Source organism: Myotis yumanensis, unplaced genomic scaffold (assembly GCF_028538775.1).
Source record: "Myotis yumanensis isolate MYYU_CA2020_CCGP unplaced genomic scaffold, mMyoYum1.0.hap1 SCAF_3, whole genome shotgun sequence".
NCBI lineage: Eukaryota > Metazoa > Chordata > Mammalia > Chiroptera > Vespertilionidae > Myotis > Myotis yumanensis.
In genome coordinates, this window is record NW_027223754.1 from 164,050,117 (window position 1) to 164,067,889 (window position 17,773).

The 17,773-nt window shown below is 42.0% G+C and overlaps 1 protein-coding gene across 1 annotated transcript; it reads right to left on the reverse strand.

Moving 5' to 3' along the window:
• Positions 1 to 1,592: 1,592 nt before the first annotated feature.
• Positions 1,593 to 17,443, reverse strand: HIGD1C (HIG1 hypoxia inducible domain family member 1C). Its single transcript, XM_070410239.1, has 3 exons — positions 17,350 to 17,443; positions 12,041 to 12,175; positions 1,593 to 1,991 (listed from the first exon to the last, which is right to left on the reverse strand). The coding sequence occupies exons 1-3, from the start codon at positions 17,441 to 17,443 to the stop codon at positions 1,927 to 1,929; spliced, it is 294 nt and encodes a 97-aa protein (XP_070266340.1). The 3' UTR covers positions 1,593 to 1,926.
• Positions 17,444 to 17,773: the final 330 nt, after the last annotated feature.

Sequence of the window (17,773 nt, forward strand, 5' to 3'; positions counted from 1 at the left end):
ATTGAGAGAGTGGAATCTTTCCAGTAGCCTTATCTTTTCATTGTGCAATCAACATGAAGAGTAGCCTTTCTTAAAAGAGGGTCTTTGCAGCATGGCATTCTGTGCCAGCTGTCTTCAAATTTCCTGACCTTCATGGAACATATTAGATGTAGTTCCTGGAATATTTTCTTCAATGGAATAAAGTAGTTGAATTCTTTCCTTGCCTGTTTTCCAATGAGGACAGTGTTGACCAAAATGTGTATTTGTTGGTGGCACTAAAAGAGCTTCATGATGGATGCAAATGACAACTTTTAAAATAATTACTTGTGCCAGTGGAGAAAAGTGTATATAATACACAGAACAGTGGGCTAATACCTAGAATGCAGACATATTTTCAGATATCCCTACATTTCACTTCCTCAAATACTAGACTTCACCTTCCTGTCAGAATAACCCTCCAGTACAGGAAACAGCAAGGAAGAGGAAATCACCACAAAGAATGTCTTACATTCTGTTTTTCTTTTTTAAAATATGTTTTTATTGATTTCAGAGAGGAAGGGAGAGGGAGAGAGAGAAACATCAATGATGAGAGAATCATTAATTGGCTGCCTCCTGCTTGCCCCCTATTGGGGATCGAGCCCACAACCTGGGCATGTGCCCTTCACCAGAATCGAACCTGAGACCCTTCAGTCTGCAGGTCGACGCTCTATCCACTGAACCAAACCAGCTAGGGCCTTTAAAAAATGTTTTTTTTTTGTTGATTTCAGAGAAGAAGGAAGAGGGAGAGAAAGAGAGAAACATCAATGATGAGAGAGAATCATTGATCAGCTGCCTCCTGCATGCCCCCTACTGGAGATCAAGCCTGCAATTCTGGCATGTGCCCTTGACCGGGAATCCAACCATGACCTCCTGGTTCATCGGTGATGCTCAACCACTAAGCAACGCTGGCCGGGCTTACAGTGCATTCTTGATTTTATTTCAGTGAATCTCTTTTTAAAAAAAAAAAATATTTTTATTGGTTTTAAGAGAGGTAGGGAGGGAGAGAGAGATATATAAACATCATTGGTGAGAGAGAATCATTGATTGGCTACCTCCCTCATGCACCCCCACTGGGGATCGAGCCCACAACCTGGGCTGTGGACTCCGTGCCCTGACCATGCCCTGACCGGAAATCGAACCCAGACCTCCTGGTTCATAGATCAACACTCAACCACTGAACCATGCCGGTCAGGCTGTTTCTTTTCTCTTCCAGGCTTGGAGTCTTAAGAGGGTAAATCTGAGTCATGACAGTTATGAGTTCAACACAGTCTAATCTTTTTAGAACCCTAGGGCAGTTACAGAGGAGTCTGAGGCCAGAGACTATTTAAAATGTAATGTCTACTTTGGTTTCTTGTGTTTTCTACAGTGTCATACGAGATTAGCAACAGCATGTTTGGACTAAATCCTTTCACCCCCACAATATTACCATCTGGGGGAAAAGGGACTTTTTTTTTAGCAATTTACCTTCATACTCTTAGAAATGCTTTCAAGAAATAGAAAAATGAATACACAGATATATACATGTTAAACATTTATGTTTGTGGTAGAATAGTCAAGTTTCTATATAAGGGTGAGATGCACAGTGGTGAACCAAATTTAAATAACATGACCATTCTCTTCTCCTAACTCCTAATTTTAAGGTTGGTTTGTCATAAGATAATTTTCTGTCACTACAAAATAAAAAATTTTAAGTCAGAAAATCATGCTCTAGGTTCTGAAAGACATCATCAAGGATATTTTTGAGTTGACTATGATTACTGCTTTGGAAGTCAACTTCTTAAACAATTGAGACTTACTATACCAGACTGTGAAAACTCTAGTACTTCTGCAGTACAATTTGCTACATATTGAAAATTCATTCTTCATAATAGTTTTCAGAAGCCTTCTTGTATTTTTTTGTATGCAGCTTCATTTTTTGGACACATTGAAGAATCGAGGTCTAATGTAATCCTTATACATAGAATAGAGAACACCTAGAAACAAAAAGATGTATATCAATAGAGCATCCATGGGAACAAACACTGAATTTCTCCCACCTGCATTTTTTCAAATCTAGCCCACAAATTAAAACAAACAAATCAACAAACAACACTTTCCATCTTAAAAAGTTTTGGCTTGGATTATACAAGTAGCTCCAGAACACACACACACACACACACACACACACACACACACACACACACAACTAAGCCATTTGAGATTAGTATAAGTCTGAATTTAGGATGTTATGCCACCCTAAAGTTTGAATTTTAAAATATTGGTGAAAAAGTTAGGAAAGTGAAAATATCTGGCTAGGTATTAAAATTAAAAATAACGGGCACCTCAATTTAGCAAACATCTATTCAGTGTCTGCTTTGCTCAGTATCCCGAGGGAAAAAAAAGGTGAATAGATCTAATCTCTGCTTGTAGGGATTTTCAGTCTAACGGGTGAACTAGCTATGAGTCTAGGCAGATGAGATAGGTGTGTATCTCCCATAATATGAGGTCCTCGGGTCATGCAGAAAGGCTGAAGTAGGAAAAGGGTGAGGAACAGAGGAGATGCTCCAGTGAATTCCAGGGATGTCAGCAGATGTTTATACCCAAAGCAAGTTAAGGAGTCAGATTTAAACTCTTGTCCATAGCAATATCAAGGCATCACCTATCTCATAGATTGTCTAAACTAAATCCTTTGCTGCAGTTTCCTTCCCCTTTCTTTCTGACCTTGCTTGTTAATATCTTTAAAGAGTGCACAGAAGATAAAGGGTCAGGAGGTTAGTTGTTCTTATCTCAGCATGATAGCTAGGTGAGGCAGATGTCTGCACAATTTTCTAAAGAAATAGTATGATAGCTATCATCTATATATATAAAAAGCCAGCGACTGTAACAGCCATAACGACCTGTTGCTATGACGCCCACTGTGGCCAGCAAACCTGCCGAATCAGGGGATGGGGCTGGCCGGCCAACCTCACGGCCCCTCCCTGCTGCCAGCCTGCCCCTGATCGGACTTTCCCACCCTGATCAAGAGTGGGGCGGCTGGCCAAACACCCCCTTTCTTCCCCCAAATCAGCCAGCCCCACCATGATAGGCCCGCAGCCCCTCCCCGCTGCTGCCCTGCCCCTGATCACACCCCCACACCCCAATAGGGGGTGGGGCTGGGTGGCCAACCTCCTGCAGCCCCTCCCCCTGGCCACCCCACCCCTGATCGCACCCCCCACCCCAATAAGGGGCGGGGCCAACCGGCCAATCTCCTGCAGCCCCTCCCCCACCTGGCCCCACCCCAGATTGGCCTCCCCACCCCGATCAGGGGCAGGGCCAACTGGCCAACCACCCATGGCCTCTCCCCCAGGCTGCTGGCCCCCAATCGGCACCTCCACCCCATTTGGGGGCGGGGCTGGCCAACACACTGCCCACAGTCTCTCCCCATGGCTGGCCCTGCTCCCAATTGGCCCCCCAACCCCAATTGGGGTAGGGCCTGCCGTCCAATCACCCATGGCCCCTTCCCCAAGCTGGCCTGGCCCTGATCAGGCCCCGATCAGGGTGGGCCTGCTGGCCAACCTCCCGCCATCTCCTCCTCCCGACAGGCCCAGCCCTGATCCGCCCTGATTGGGGCCGGGCTGGCCAGACCCCACCCGTGCATGAATTCGTGCACTGGGCCTCTAGTAGATGCATAGAACTCAAGACAAAGAGTTTTAACTTGAATTATTGTGGTATCGATGGAAATAACATTCTCAGATTCAGAGAGAATTATAAGACTTATTTCATTTCCCTGTGCTGCTGCTGCTTCTAATTCTCTCTCTCTCTCTCTCTCTCTCTCTCTCTGGCTTAAAACAACAGAAATATGTTGTCTCACAATTCTGGAGACTGGCAGTCTGAAGTCAGGGTATCAGCAGACTTGTTACTTTCTGAAGGACATGAGGGAGAATCTACTTCACACCTCTCCTGGCTTCTGACAGTGGCTGTGCTCCATGGCTTGTTGATACACACTCCAATCTCTGCCTCCATCATTACATGGCATTCTCTCCCTGTTTGTTCCCTGTGCTTTTTAGACACAGAGAATTCTTACCTCTTGCCTACCTCTTAAATGTTGGTGTTCCCTGCAGTTCTGATCTCAACTCTTTTCACACCTGTTGCTTCACTGGTAAGTAAGTTAGATTTCTCTTCTGAGTGTGAGATCCCATATATATTCAATGTACCATATGTGCTATTTCTACATTGCATTGGAAAGTGGTCTCCAAACTTAAATTGTGCATAAGTAAATAGTTGAGCATGCCCCTCAAGATGCACATCCTATCTAATAATAGACAAATACGGTAGTTGACCGTACCTTCGCTACGCCTCCCATTGGCTAATCAGCATGATATGCAAATTAACCCAACCAAGATGGCGGCCAGCAGCCACGCAGCTGAAGCCAGCAGGAGGCTTGCTTGCTCCAGTGATGGAGGAAGCCAAGGTTCCCCGCCTGCCTCAGCCCGGCTCTAAGCTCCGAAAGCAACAAAGTTTCAATTATAGAAGCTAAACAAACCCCAGATACCTGCTTTCAGCAGGCCGTGGCCTCAGAGCTGGAGTGAGTAGGAGCCAGCTCTCAGCTCCAGTGACGGCAACAAAGTTTCAATTATAGAAGGTAAATAAATCCCAGAATAGAAAAAAAAAAAGAAAATAAGAGAGGCTGGGAGCTTCAGTCTCGGGCCAGCCTGAAAATGGCCCTCAGCCCCTCACCCAGACTGGCCAGGCACCCCAGTGGGGACCCCCACCCTAAAGGGGGTTTGGGCAGCCTGAAAACAGCCATCAGCCCCTCATTCAGGCTGGCCAGGCACCCCAGTGGGGACCCCCACCCTGAAGAGGGTGTGACCAGCTGCAAACAGCCATCAGCCCCTCACCCAGGCTGGCCAGGCACCCCAGTGGGACCCCCACCCTGATCCAGGACACCCTTCAGGGCAAACCAGCCAGCCGGCCCCCACCTGTGCACCAGGCCTCTATCCTATATAGTAAAAGTGTAATATGCAAACTGACCCTAACAGCAGAAAGACTGGGAGTGACTGGTCACTATGACACACACTGACCACCAGGGGGCAGACACTCAATGCAGGAGCTGCCCCCTGGTGGTCAGTGCGCTCCCACATGGGGGAGCACTGCTCAGCCACAAGCCAGGCTGATGGCTGCCAGTACAGCGGTGGTGGTAGGAGCCTCTCCTGCCTCCTCAGCAGCGCTAAGGATGTCCGACTGCAGCTTAGGTCTGCTCCCTGCTGGCAAGTGGACATCCCTCGAGGGCTGCCGGGCTGCCAGAAGGATGTCTGATTGCCAGCTTAGGCCCAATCCCCCGGGAAGCAGGCCTAAGCCAGCAGGTGGTCATCCCCCAAGGGGTCCCAGACTGCAAGAGGGCACAGCCCAGGCTGAGGGTCCCCCCCCCCCCCGCCCTGAGTGCACAAATTTTTGTGCACCAGGCCTCTGGTTTGTTTATAAACAGTATACTAGTAAATGTCCCATGGTCAGCCTATATATTGGTAAAGTTTTTATTTATTTATTTTTTTAAATATATTTTATTGATTTTTTTACAGAGAGGAAGGGAGAGTGATAGAGAGAGAAACATGGATCAGCTGCCTCCTGCACATCTCCTACTGGGGATTTGCCCACAACCCAGGTACATGCCCTTGACCGGAATCGAACCTGGGACCCTTCAGTCCGCAGGCCGACACTCCATCCACTGAGCCAAACCGGTTTCGGCAAAGTTTTTATTTTTAAGATAAAAATATTTTCTTCCCATATTCCTATGGATCTCCTTATATATCTCATAGGGTATGAGTACTCTAATTTGGAAACATCTGTTATAGGCATCTCAGTCACTATAATATAAAGTTAAGAGTTCAGGCTCTAGCCAAAACCGGTTTGGCTCAGTGGATAGAGCGTCAGCCTGCCGACTGAAAGGTCCCAGGTTCGATTCCGGTCAAGGGCATGTACCTGGGTTGCGGGCACATCCCCAGTAGGAGTTGTGCAGGAGGCAGCTGGTCGATGTTTCTCTCTCATCGATGTTTCTAACTCTCTATCCCTCTCCCTTCCTCTCTGTAAAAAATCAATAAAATATATTTAAAAAAAAAAAAAAGAGTTCAGGCTCTGGAGTAGATTTCCCATGTGATTGTAAACAAGTAACTTATTCTCTCTAAACCTCAGTTTCCTTATCTGTAAAATGGAATAATAACAGTACCTACCTCAAAGAGTATTGTTTAATAAAGACTGGTCTTTGTTCAGAATTCCTGGTATAAATCTAAAATCCTTGGAATTTCCCAAGTAACAGGATTGCCTTCGTTATTCATGAGCCCCTTGGAGCATACTTTAATTTATGCTAATTAAGTGACTCACGACGGGCTCCTAGATAGCTTCAAGATGTGGCTAGTCAGACCAACCGTGTGACCACAGGGTTCTTAGACCACCAGGGAGGGAAGTAGGACTGGAGATTGAGCTCAGTCACGTGGCCAGTGATTCAATCAACCATCCTATATATAATAAAGAGCTAATATGCTAATTGACCAAACAGCAGAACGACTATCTGGACCACCTTCTGGACGAAGCTGGGGCTGTGAGGGGCTGCAAGGGCTGAGCCCCTTGCACGAATTTTATGCATCGGGCCTCTAGTGCCTATATAATGAAGCCCCCAATAAAAGCTCTTCACACTGAAGTTCAATGGAGTTCCTTGATTGATAAACACATTGATACTCTGGGAGTGTGACAAGCCCTGATCCCACAGGGAGAGAGCACAGAAGCTTTGAGCTTTCGATCCTCCCACACCTTACCCTATTGGCTGGTCCTGATTTGTATACTTTATAGTGAAACTACAATTGTAAGGAGATCCGTTCCTACAGCACAACATAATGCCATTTTCACCGTAAGTCGGAACCCATCTACACTACATAAGCATCTACGTCACTCACATGGAGCACATACACAGCAGTAATGAAGTGAAACAGTAAAAAAAGTTTAAAAGAAAGATAACAATTCCTGACCTTTACTTGTGGTAAACAAATAATAAAAAACATAAAGCACATATGTACATATGTCGAAATGATGGAACTCTTTTTTTTTTAATAAATAAATGGGAGATGGTGACGTAACCAAAAAACGACGTATGTCAAGTCCGACATAACCTGAGGACTGTCTGTATACTGTTTTCCTGAATTCTGTAAGTTGTTTTAGTAAAATAAACCTGAGGGAGTCTTGGGGACCCCTGAATTTGTAGCCAGTTTATCAGAAGTGCGGATGCCCTGGAGATCCCCAAAGGCTGGTGTTTGAAGTAAGGGCAGTATTTTTGGGAACTAGCCCTTAAACCTCTGGTATCTGATCTGAGTTCCAGGTGGTGAGCATCAGTATTGAATTGTATTGCAGCATACCAGGTGGTGTCAAAGTAGGTATTATTGAAGATTAAATGAGAGAACAACATATAAAGCAGAGTGGCTTGCACATCATAAGCAGTCATTAGGTGTTATTATTGTTTTGTCCAATATGCACTCATCCTCCCACCAAACTGGTTCCTTCTTTGCTCTTTATATTAATAAAAGGCAACCCTTACTTCTGGTTGCTCAATCCAGAAACCTAGGATCATCTTTGATTCCTCTTTCCTTTCTTTTTTCCAGTCACTTTGTTGCCGAGTCCTCAGTATTTCTAGAAGCCATCTCCTCTCTATTTCCACTGCACTTAATTCAGATCCAACTCATCATCCTACTTCACTGTCTTTACTTCCTCCCCTCCATTGCAAATCATCTCTAATCATTTTCCTCATTTTTTTTTCATGTTGAAATATACAAACACAGAAAGCAGTATATACAGCTTAAGTGACCAGATTAACAAGTAGTTGTAGAGTGAACACCTGTAATTATGGGTCAAGAAATAGCATATTGCAGGCATCCCAGAAGCCTCCCAGGTCTCCCTTTCTGACCATATTGTCCTCTTCTCTACAGGTAACCACTGTTCTGAGGTTTATGATATGGTTTCCTTCCTTGTCTTTATAGTGGGACTGTTTATCTAGTGGCCCTAAACAAACAGTTCCATATTGCCTGTTTCTGATCTTTCTATAAAGCAGGCATCTTTCTGTCCAAGTTACTCCGCTGTGTTTAAACTCTTTACTGGCTCGCTTCATCGTGTTACTCCTCATCTCACAACCATAAAAATCTGTTGGGGGTTTGTTTTATGTAGATTTAACTAAGCTTTCGCTATATTTTCCAGAGTTCCCTTCCCTGCATAGCTGCGGGTTAGTTTGGCTCATGCGACCTTGAGGCATGAAGGTGGACGCTGAAGCAGCAGCTGCCATGTCCGGTTTACGCTTGGAGGGCTCGGTGCAGGGCACCAGGTGCAGTTGCTTGTCCGCTGGCTCACCTCGCTGTTGTTGGGCAGCAGGCCCACGGGGCCTTCCGCTCACCTGGATCTCCTCCCGGCTTATCCGGCCCCCAGGCCAGGGGCGGATGAGCTCCCTGAGAGAGGTGCCGCTCCTCCCACAGCTCCCACCGGGGTCAGGGCTGGAGTCAGTAAGACACGGATTCGAGTTCCCCTCTGCCTTGGCGGGCTCCAGTTCATCCTTACAGATTCCAGTTTATTTTGCCTTCCCAACTACGGCCTTGTTAACCTCAGGCCCCAGCGTTAGAAACACAAGCAACAAGCCTAATATGGACTTTAAACAGTCCATGCTCCCAAATTTGCTTAAGATCATATCTCTACAATAAATCCCTTTTTATATTTCATCTCTAATAGTTTTCCTTCTCTGACTGAACCTTGATTGAAACAGAATTTGGTATCAGAAGCTTCCAGAGAGACATAACCATGAGGATAGTTCTTTGTGTTGGTTCCAGGTTATCTGGAATTGGTTCTCTGGTCTGAGTAAACTTACAGGTATGAATGGCCATTTCTTACAGTGGTAAAGAGGATGCTAGCATGCATTAGCAGAAGATTTTGTGAAATTATCGCCTGTAGATACCCTTAATCAGATGCCTATAAAAAGCACGGCGTTTGCTGATCAAGTGTTTACTTCCATAGAGCGCTTGGTGGAAGCGGGAGTATAAAACGGTTGGTTACTTCTAAGTGTGCTGGACAACGTGGGAAAACAAAATGGTGGGCCCAGGGCTTTTAATTCCTAGCTCCTGGTCCTGTGAGGGGCCTGAAGGCTGCATGACTTCCAGGAAAGAATTCCTTTCCTTTCATGCCCTGTTGCCCCCGAGGCATTTACAGGAGATTCGGAGCAGCAGCCACAATCTCTTTCTGCTTGGAAGGCACTGCCACAGCATGTTTTTGCTCATCTTGTGGCCCAGCTCCTGATACATAAGCAAGAGCTTCACAATTATGTAGTCAGTCCAAATCCCTGAAAGTCCCTTATTATATATTACTACTAGTTGTTCTGCTTCTCTCATCAAACACTGATTCGCCTACACACCCAGCCCTAAGTTCCAGTGCCATTGCTTTTTCCTCTGCCTAGTGAATTCCTCGTCTCCTCCTCTGCCTAGTGAATTCCTCATCTCCCTCTCTGCCTAGTGAATTCCTCATCTCCTTCTCTGCCTAGTGAATTCCTCATCTCCTTCTCTGCCTAGTGAATTCCTCATCTCCTCCTCTGCCTAGTGAATTCCTCATCTCCTCCTCTGCCTAGTGAATTCCTCATCTCCTCCTCTGCCTAGTGAATTCCTCATCTCCTCCTCTGCCTAGTGAATTCCTCATCTCCTCCTCTGCCTAGTGAATTCCTCATCTCCTCCTCTGCCTAGTGAATTCCTCATCTCCTCCTCTGCCTAGTGAATTCCTCACCTCCCTCTCTGCCTAGTGAATTCCTCATCTCCTTCTCTGCCTAGTGAATTCCTCATCTCCTCCTCTGCCTAGTGAATTCCTCATCTCCTTCTCTGCCTAGTGAATTCCTCATCTCCTCCTCTGCCTAGTGAATTCCTCATCTCCTCCTCTGCCTAGTGAATTCCTCATCTCCTCTGCCTAGTGAATTCCTCATCTCCTTCTCTGCCTAGTGAATTCCTCATCTCCTCTGCCTGGTGAATTCCTCATCTCCTCCTCTGCCTAGTGAATTCCTCATCTCCTCCTCTGCCTAGTGAATTCCTCATCTCCTTCTCTGCCTGGTGAATTCCTCATCTCCTCCTCTGCCTAATGAATTCCTCATCTCCTCCTCTGCCTAGTGAATTCCTCATCTCCTCCTCTGCCTAGTGAATTCCTCATCTCCTCCTCTGCCTAGTGAATTCCTCATCTCCTTCTCTGCCTGGTGAATTCCTCATCTCCTCCTCTGCCTAGTGAATTCCTCATCTCCTTCTCTGCCTAGTGAATTCCTCATCTCCTCTGCCTGGTGAATTCCTCATCTCCTCTGCCTAGTGAATTCCTCATCTCCTTCTCTGCCTAGTGAATTCCTCATCTCCTTCTCTGCCTAGTGAATTCCTCATCTCTGCCTAGTGAATTCCTCATCTCCTCCTCTGCCTAGTGAATTCCTCATCTCCTCCTCTGCCTAGTGAATTCCTCATCTCCTCCTCTGCCTAGTGAATTCCTCATTTCCTCCTCTGCCTGGTGAATTCCTCATTTCCTCCTCTGCCTGGTGAATTCCTCATCTCCTTCTCTGCCTGGTGAATTCCTCATCTCCTTCTCTGCCTGGTGAATTCCTCATCTCCTTCTCTGCCTAGTGAATCCCTCCATTTCTTGGCTCATTATACAGTTTACATCCTTAGAGAAGCCTCTTGGACTCTCAGCGCGGGTCAAATGCCCCTCCTTTGTGCCTGTGCTCCCAAAGCACCCGTGTTACCTCCGCCATAGCACCTATGACTTTGTATTTTCTTCTCCTGTTCTTGGTCTCTTTCCCTGAGGAGATGAACAGGATGTGAGGGTAGGGACCAAGTCCTACCCCCACATCTATAGACCTGCTCCGCGCCTTGCAAATAGAAAATGCCTAGTAAATATTTGCAGAAGGACAAAAACGAGGACTATAACTTTGTAAAGTTTCTTTTTGTACTTTGTTCAAGACTCCCCTTATCACAGTTCATAGTAATAAGATAATTACCATTTAACTCCCTATATGCAAGCCCCACACCTATCTCCATAGTCTTAGACTTACTCTCAGGCTGATTCTACTCTGTACAGCCTGGAGGGGAGCTAAGAACATTGTGCCTCGGTCTCATGAATATAGACCCCCCAAAAATCAAGATAATTTAGGTTCCAAAGTGGACTCTTTCTTAGAACTACAGGATATGATTTAGCTGTTGATATAACCTGAATTAACCAAATAATTTCTCTGGATTTGACTGTGTAAATATTGCTTAATTTATAGACTAATAAAAAAGATTTCCTATTGCTCAAACTTGGAATAAAAGGAGAATAAGGATATTAAGACTTGTGGACTCTAAAAATGTTTTCTTCCCAGTTAAACTTTAGTAATTATATCTGTTGTTCAAATCGCCTGGGAACCATGACTGCTGCTCTTAACTGAGCAATAAAGGCAGGTGTATAACTACTGCTTTCAGCTGTTGTAGGTATGAACTGTTCACTGCTTTCATAATAGAGGCGAACAGGGCCCATAACCTAGTTCTCCACTGGGTTTTTAAAAATTGGTGTATAATTGCCATACAACATTACATTAACTTCAGGTGTACAGCACAATGATTTGACGTTTGTATATATTGTGAAATGATCACCACAATAAGTCTAGTTAACATCCATCACCATACATAGTTACAGACTTTTTTTCCTTGTGATGAGAACTTTTAAGATCTATTCTCTTAGCAACTTTCAGATATGCACTACAGTGCTATTGGCTATAGTTGCCAATCTGTACATTCCATTCCATGACTTATTTTATAACTGGAAATGTGTACCTTCTGCCTACTGTGGTGTTGTTTTTTTCAGTGTTTAAAATTTTAAGAAAGTAAGCTTATATTAGGGCAGCAACCTCAACCAAGTGAAGAACTGTTTTTCTTACCAGTCTTCCACCATTATGTCATCTTGACCCAATATTCATCTTCAACTATGAATGAATAAAATAAATGAAAATACTCTCAAAGGTAGCTGAACACAAGCTACAAATTAAGCAGGTTACCTAGAGTCACAGCTCCTACAACAAATCCTTGGGCAGCAACTCTCATGTGAATAAGATGAATGGACATTTTCTGATTTCTTCTGTTCTTTAACTTGTAAAGACCATAGGACACCACAGTCATAAAGCCTGCTATCCCTGTGAATTAAAAAAGGAGGGGTTATATAAGTAGCAGGCCAGATTGGCATGAGCTTAGAGAGTTGAATAAAGGACTGTCCAAAGGATTAGTGCTTAGAGGATGAGCAGCCAAGATAGCCAAGGAATCATGCTGGATTTGATTCACCAGATTTGATTTTATTTAAAAAAAAATTTTATTTATTTCAGAGAGGAAGGGAGAGGGGGAGAGAGATAGAAACGCCAATGATGAGAGAGAATCGTCTATCGGCTGCCTCCTGCAAGCCCCCTACTGGGGATTGAGCCCTCCAGCCGGGCATGTGCCCTTAACAGGAATTGACCCCTGTACCCTTCAGTCTACAGGCTGATGCTCTATCCACTGAGTCAAACCAGCTAGGGCTGATTCACCAGATTTTAAAATGGACTCATAACTCATGGATTTAATATTTGCAGTTTAGCCTTTTCCCAGGAAAACCAGAACCATATAGTGTAGTAATTTGTTTAGTAATTTCTAATTTTCCTGAGGTATGATTTCAGATTGTGCATGCTGCAAGGCTTACATTTGGGCAAGTCCTTAGTAAGTAGACCTACCAAACATCTTATAGCTTTTGAGTGTTTGGCTTTATTCCTTTCTACTTGTTATCAAATAATGAGCAAATGGAGTAAAGTGATAAAATTTGACTCTTCTGTAAAATTGAGACATTAAGTGAATGAGAGATGTACAGGAAGTATGTGATTCCAGGAAGAACTGTGATTCTAGAAGACTCCAAAAATCCCTACAAATATTTCTGCATTCTCTACAAATGTTAAGGGTGAAATTATTGCTGTGGCAATCAAGGTATTATGTAATTGGCTCCAAAACAGAAAACTGATCAACTGAATAGGAAAGATCTTGGAAAGAATTTTAAAACACTGTGATTTTAAAAAACCAACCAACCAAACAAACAAACAAAAAAAAACATTGTGATAACTTGAGCCACGACAAGTCAAAATAATCAAATAACAGATAAAGGAATAATTATTTAATAAACATAATGAGTACAATTTATTGGTATAGAGAACTAACTCGGATTTCTATCTCACACCAGACACTACAAAAAAATCCTGGATGGGTTAGAATTAAATGTAAAAATAAAACAAAAATATCAACAACAAAAAAATAGAAGAGAATAGACTAGCATACTTATAACATCCAAAAGATGGCAAGGTAGAATTAAAATGACAAGGACAGATGTAATATTTTAACATAAGAATGAAGAAAACTTGAATAAAAGTGTGGGTCTATATTTTGAGTTTTCTCCTTTATCCTGCTGATATATGCATTTATCCCTCCATCTATATCACACCATCTTGTTTACTGTAGCTATATGCCTTAGTATCATTTTAACCATTCTAGAACTTAAAACTTGCTGGGATTTTGATAGGAATTACACTAAACCTATAAATCAGTTTGGGGAGAATTGACATCTTTATATTGAGTCTTCTAATCCATGAACACAATAGTCTCTACATTAGTTTAGGTCTTCTGTAATTTCTTTCATTAGCATTTTATAATTTTCAGCATACAGATTCTGTACATGTTTTCTTAAGCTGATACCTAAGCAATTTTCTTTGGAGTGATTGTAAATGGTATTATGGGGTTTTTTTTGGACATTGTTCAAATATTCCTAAGTAGACTTTATTTCACAAAATCATTTCCAATACCACTTTGCCTATGTGATACTATTTAAATAAAAAATTTGGCAAATTCAGAAATTATGTGCTTTAAAAAGTCATTTCTTCTACTTTGAGAAAGGGTATTATGTTTTTAAGTTTGAATTCCATGTGTTCATTGTTAGTACATAAAAATTCAATTGATATTTTATTTCAATTCCTTTGGCCAGGAATTGAACCCTAATTGCCTGGTTCATAGGTCGACACTCAACCACTGAGCGACACCAGCAGGGCAATGCGATTGATATATATGCAGAATAGCAAAGTTTTTTAAAAATATTTTTTTATTGATTTCAGAGAGGAAGGGAGTGGGAGAGAGAGATAGAAACATCAATGATGAAAGAGAATCATTGATTGGCTGCTTCCTGCATGCCCCACACTGAGGATCAAGCCTGACCAGGAATTGAACCGTGCCCACCTCTGTTCGTAGGTAGATGCTCAACCACTGAGCCACACTGGCCGGGCAGAATAGCAAGTTTTGATTAAATGTGTTGGCACATGTGTATCTTCATAGGTGAGCAAGGTTATATTTATTCTTTTAGGATCCACTTAACAAATGGAAGTAAGAATCAGAGTAAATAAAAACATTTATATTTTATAGGCTTATTAGCAATAAATAAAATTGAACCCTAATACACTGCTGGTGGGAATGCAGACTGGTGAAGCCATTATGGAGAACAGTATGGAATTTTCTTAAAAAATAAAAAATTGAACTTCTGTTTGATCCAGTGATCCCACTTCTAGAAATATATCCTAAGAATCCCGAAACACCAATCAGAAAGAATATATGTACCCGTTATGTTCATAGCAGCACAATTCACAATAGCTAAGATCTGGAAACAGCCCAAGTGCCCATCAGTAGATGAGTGGATAAAAAAGCCGTGGTACATTTACACAATGGCATGGAATACTATGCAGCTATAAAAAAGAAGGATCTTTGACCCATTGAGACAGCATGGAGGGACCTGGAGAGCATTATGCTAAGCGAAATAAGCCAGTCAGAGAAACAAATATCACGTGATCTCACTCATATGTGGAATCTAATGAACAAAATAGAACGCCGAACAAAACAGGTCCAGAGGCATGGAAGCATGGCACAGACTGATGAATTTCAGGGGGAAGGGGAGTGGGGAATGGGCAGAGGTTAACCAAGGAATTTGGTTAATCAAAGCTTGCTATTCTGCCGGGCCAGTGTGGCTCAGTGGTTGAGCATATATGCATAACCCATGGACACAGACAATAGTGTGGTGAAGGTCAGGTGGGGCGGGAACCGGGTGGAGGGGAGCAATGGGGGAAAGGAGGGGACAGCTGTAATATTCTCAACAGTAAAGATAAAAAAGTAAAATATAAAAATAAATTGAAATAAAAATGACAAATATATAAAATCAGCAAAAAGCAAATACTAATAAAATGATGATGGTAGGCACATTAAGAGATGGTACCATCATGAAAGCTCTGTAAGTTTATCTAAATCTTTCTGGAAAGAACTCTGGAAATATATAATAAGTGACATTAAACGAACATGCTTCCTGCTCTGGAAATTCTACCTTTGGGAACATACTCCAAGGAAATAAGCAAAAGAAAATTTAGGAAGTTGACACAAAGATTTTATGGCTACATTATATATGAGGAAAAACTAAACAGCCCAAATAGCTCAAACAAAGGAAAATCTGTCATAGCTATAAAAAAATTATAAGTATAGAAAGTACTAATACACAGAAATGTACATATGAAATGTTAAGTGAAAGAAGCAAAAACAATCTATCAACATAGTTTAAATGCACATAATATATGTACAGGTCTTAAGATCATAGGACCATTCTAAACAATATAAATAGATTATAATGATGGAAGTTGTTAAGATAACAAAAAATGTTTTGTAAATTATTTGCACTGGACACTCTATCCTATAGCAGGAAATACATATTATTAAAATAACAATAGCTAAATAAACTACTCAATAATATATACCCCAATTTTATCATTAATTATTTTTCTAGCAAAAACTTGGTTCTTTTCCCTTATCAAATCAAGGTCTGTTCTTACTTAAATTGGTTTTGTTTCTTTTAGAGATTAAAGTCAGAACCTTTACTGTTTTCCATAGTGTCTCTGTAATTTGTATATAATTGAATTTAGCTGGAAACACTTTAATCTTTCTACTTTAATCACCTTAAATGTGTCTGGAAAATAATTTAATTTATGGCAGGCACAGTGATTAATCCTGCTCATTACAGTGATCTGTGCAGGTGGCATTGAGGTCTTGAATTGTTTTTCTAGTTAAAAATGCTAAGGAGGGTGAATAAATCACTATAAATTTATTTGCTTAGATTTGTTATGGGTGCTATTACAAGTCATTCAAATTAATGAAACGTCTAAACACAATATTACTATAAAGTGATACTTTAATTCTTGTTGATATGTGAATAATCACATGAAGTTGCTAGACTTACAGTGACAATGGAAACATATGACATACCTACTTAGAAGGATTTATGGAATTAATCACAAACTTATGTAAGTCTAATTTAAATAGGTTATTGTAATGGTTTCCAAAGTTATAAGGAAAGAGCCATGGCTGCCGTATACAATAATAATGCTTAAGGCAGCTGAAGCATCCATAGAAGAGAAAGCTTCGATTTTAAAAAACAATATTGGGGCCTAGATTTTTTTTTAACCCTACATACATGTAGTATTTGTTGAAAATGTAAACATACTAAATATGTGTTGGGAAAGGATAAAGAGGCCAAGACTCCAGGTCTAATTATCATAGCACTTCTTTAATCTAGAGACTACTTAACCATCAACCTCAACATGTGGAGTAGATCAGGAAGCCAGGAAAAAGGGTCGCTGAGCATGAATATCACATAGTTCATGCTCTCGGGTGTACAGGTAAGCCCAGGCTTTCGTTCAGAGCTTCTTTTCTCTGAATTGACTCATAGTTCTTTTAAGTTTAGGTATCTAGCTTCTAGTGCCAGAGAACATCAGAGGCAGAAGTTTTTTATGGTATCCAATAATATGGAAAGAATTTTAAAACACTGTGGTCATTGGGAACCTCAGAATTCTCCCAGAAACAAAAAATCTGTAAACATCAGACACAAGAATTTAAAGTTGGAGTTCCTTAGAGGACGGAGGGACCTATCCATCGTCATAGTCCCAATAGACTCTCAGTGTGCTACTGAGTCATCACAGAAAATTAAAGTCTATTCAATTAATTCCCTTTAGATTGGCTGGGATCTAATACCCTCTGATGAAGATGGATTGGAATAAAATCTGATGCTCCATAATAATAATAGCTAACCATCACTGGGGATTCACCATATACTAGAAACTTCTGAAAGTTTAGCTTATGCTTAGAAGGGGTTAGCTTCAATTATCTGAAAAAAAAATCAGTTACATAATACATTTCAGTCCTCCAAGATACTGGGCAAAGCATTACTGTACGATTACAAACAGTTTTCCAGCATCCAGTCAAGGCTTGTACTTACCTACAGGCACGAAGGGGGAGTCTCTAGATTTCCTGATCAGCCGGGAAAATTGATCTTCGTCCTCATCTGCTGACCACTGGTTATCTGATGACATTTTTCTCTCTAGTAACAGTAGGAGATAAATGAGGTTGCTGTGAATCATTAAAAAGAGTCCATTTATCTTCTCCCAATATATTTTAAAATATATATATATATATATAATTTTTTTATTGATTTAAGAGAGGAAGGGAGAGAGAGAGAGATAGAAACATCAATGATGAGAGAGAATCATTGATCGGCTGCCTCCTGCACTCCCCCTCTGAGGATTGAGCCCACAACCCAGGCATGTGCCCTGACCGGGAATCGAACTGTGACCTCCTGGTTCATAGGTCTACACTCAACCACTGAGCAACACTGGCCGGGCTCCCAACATCCTTTTTATTAT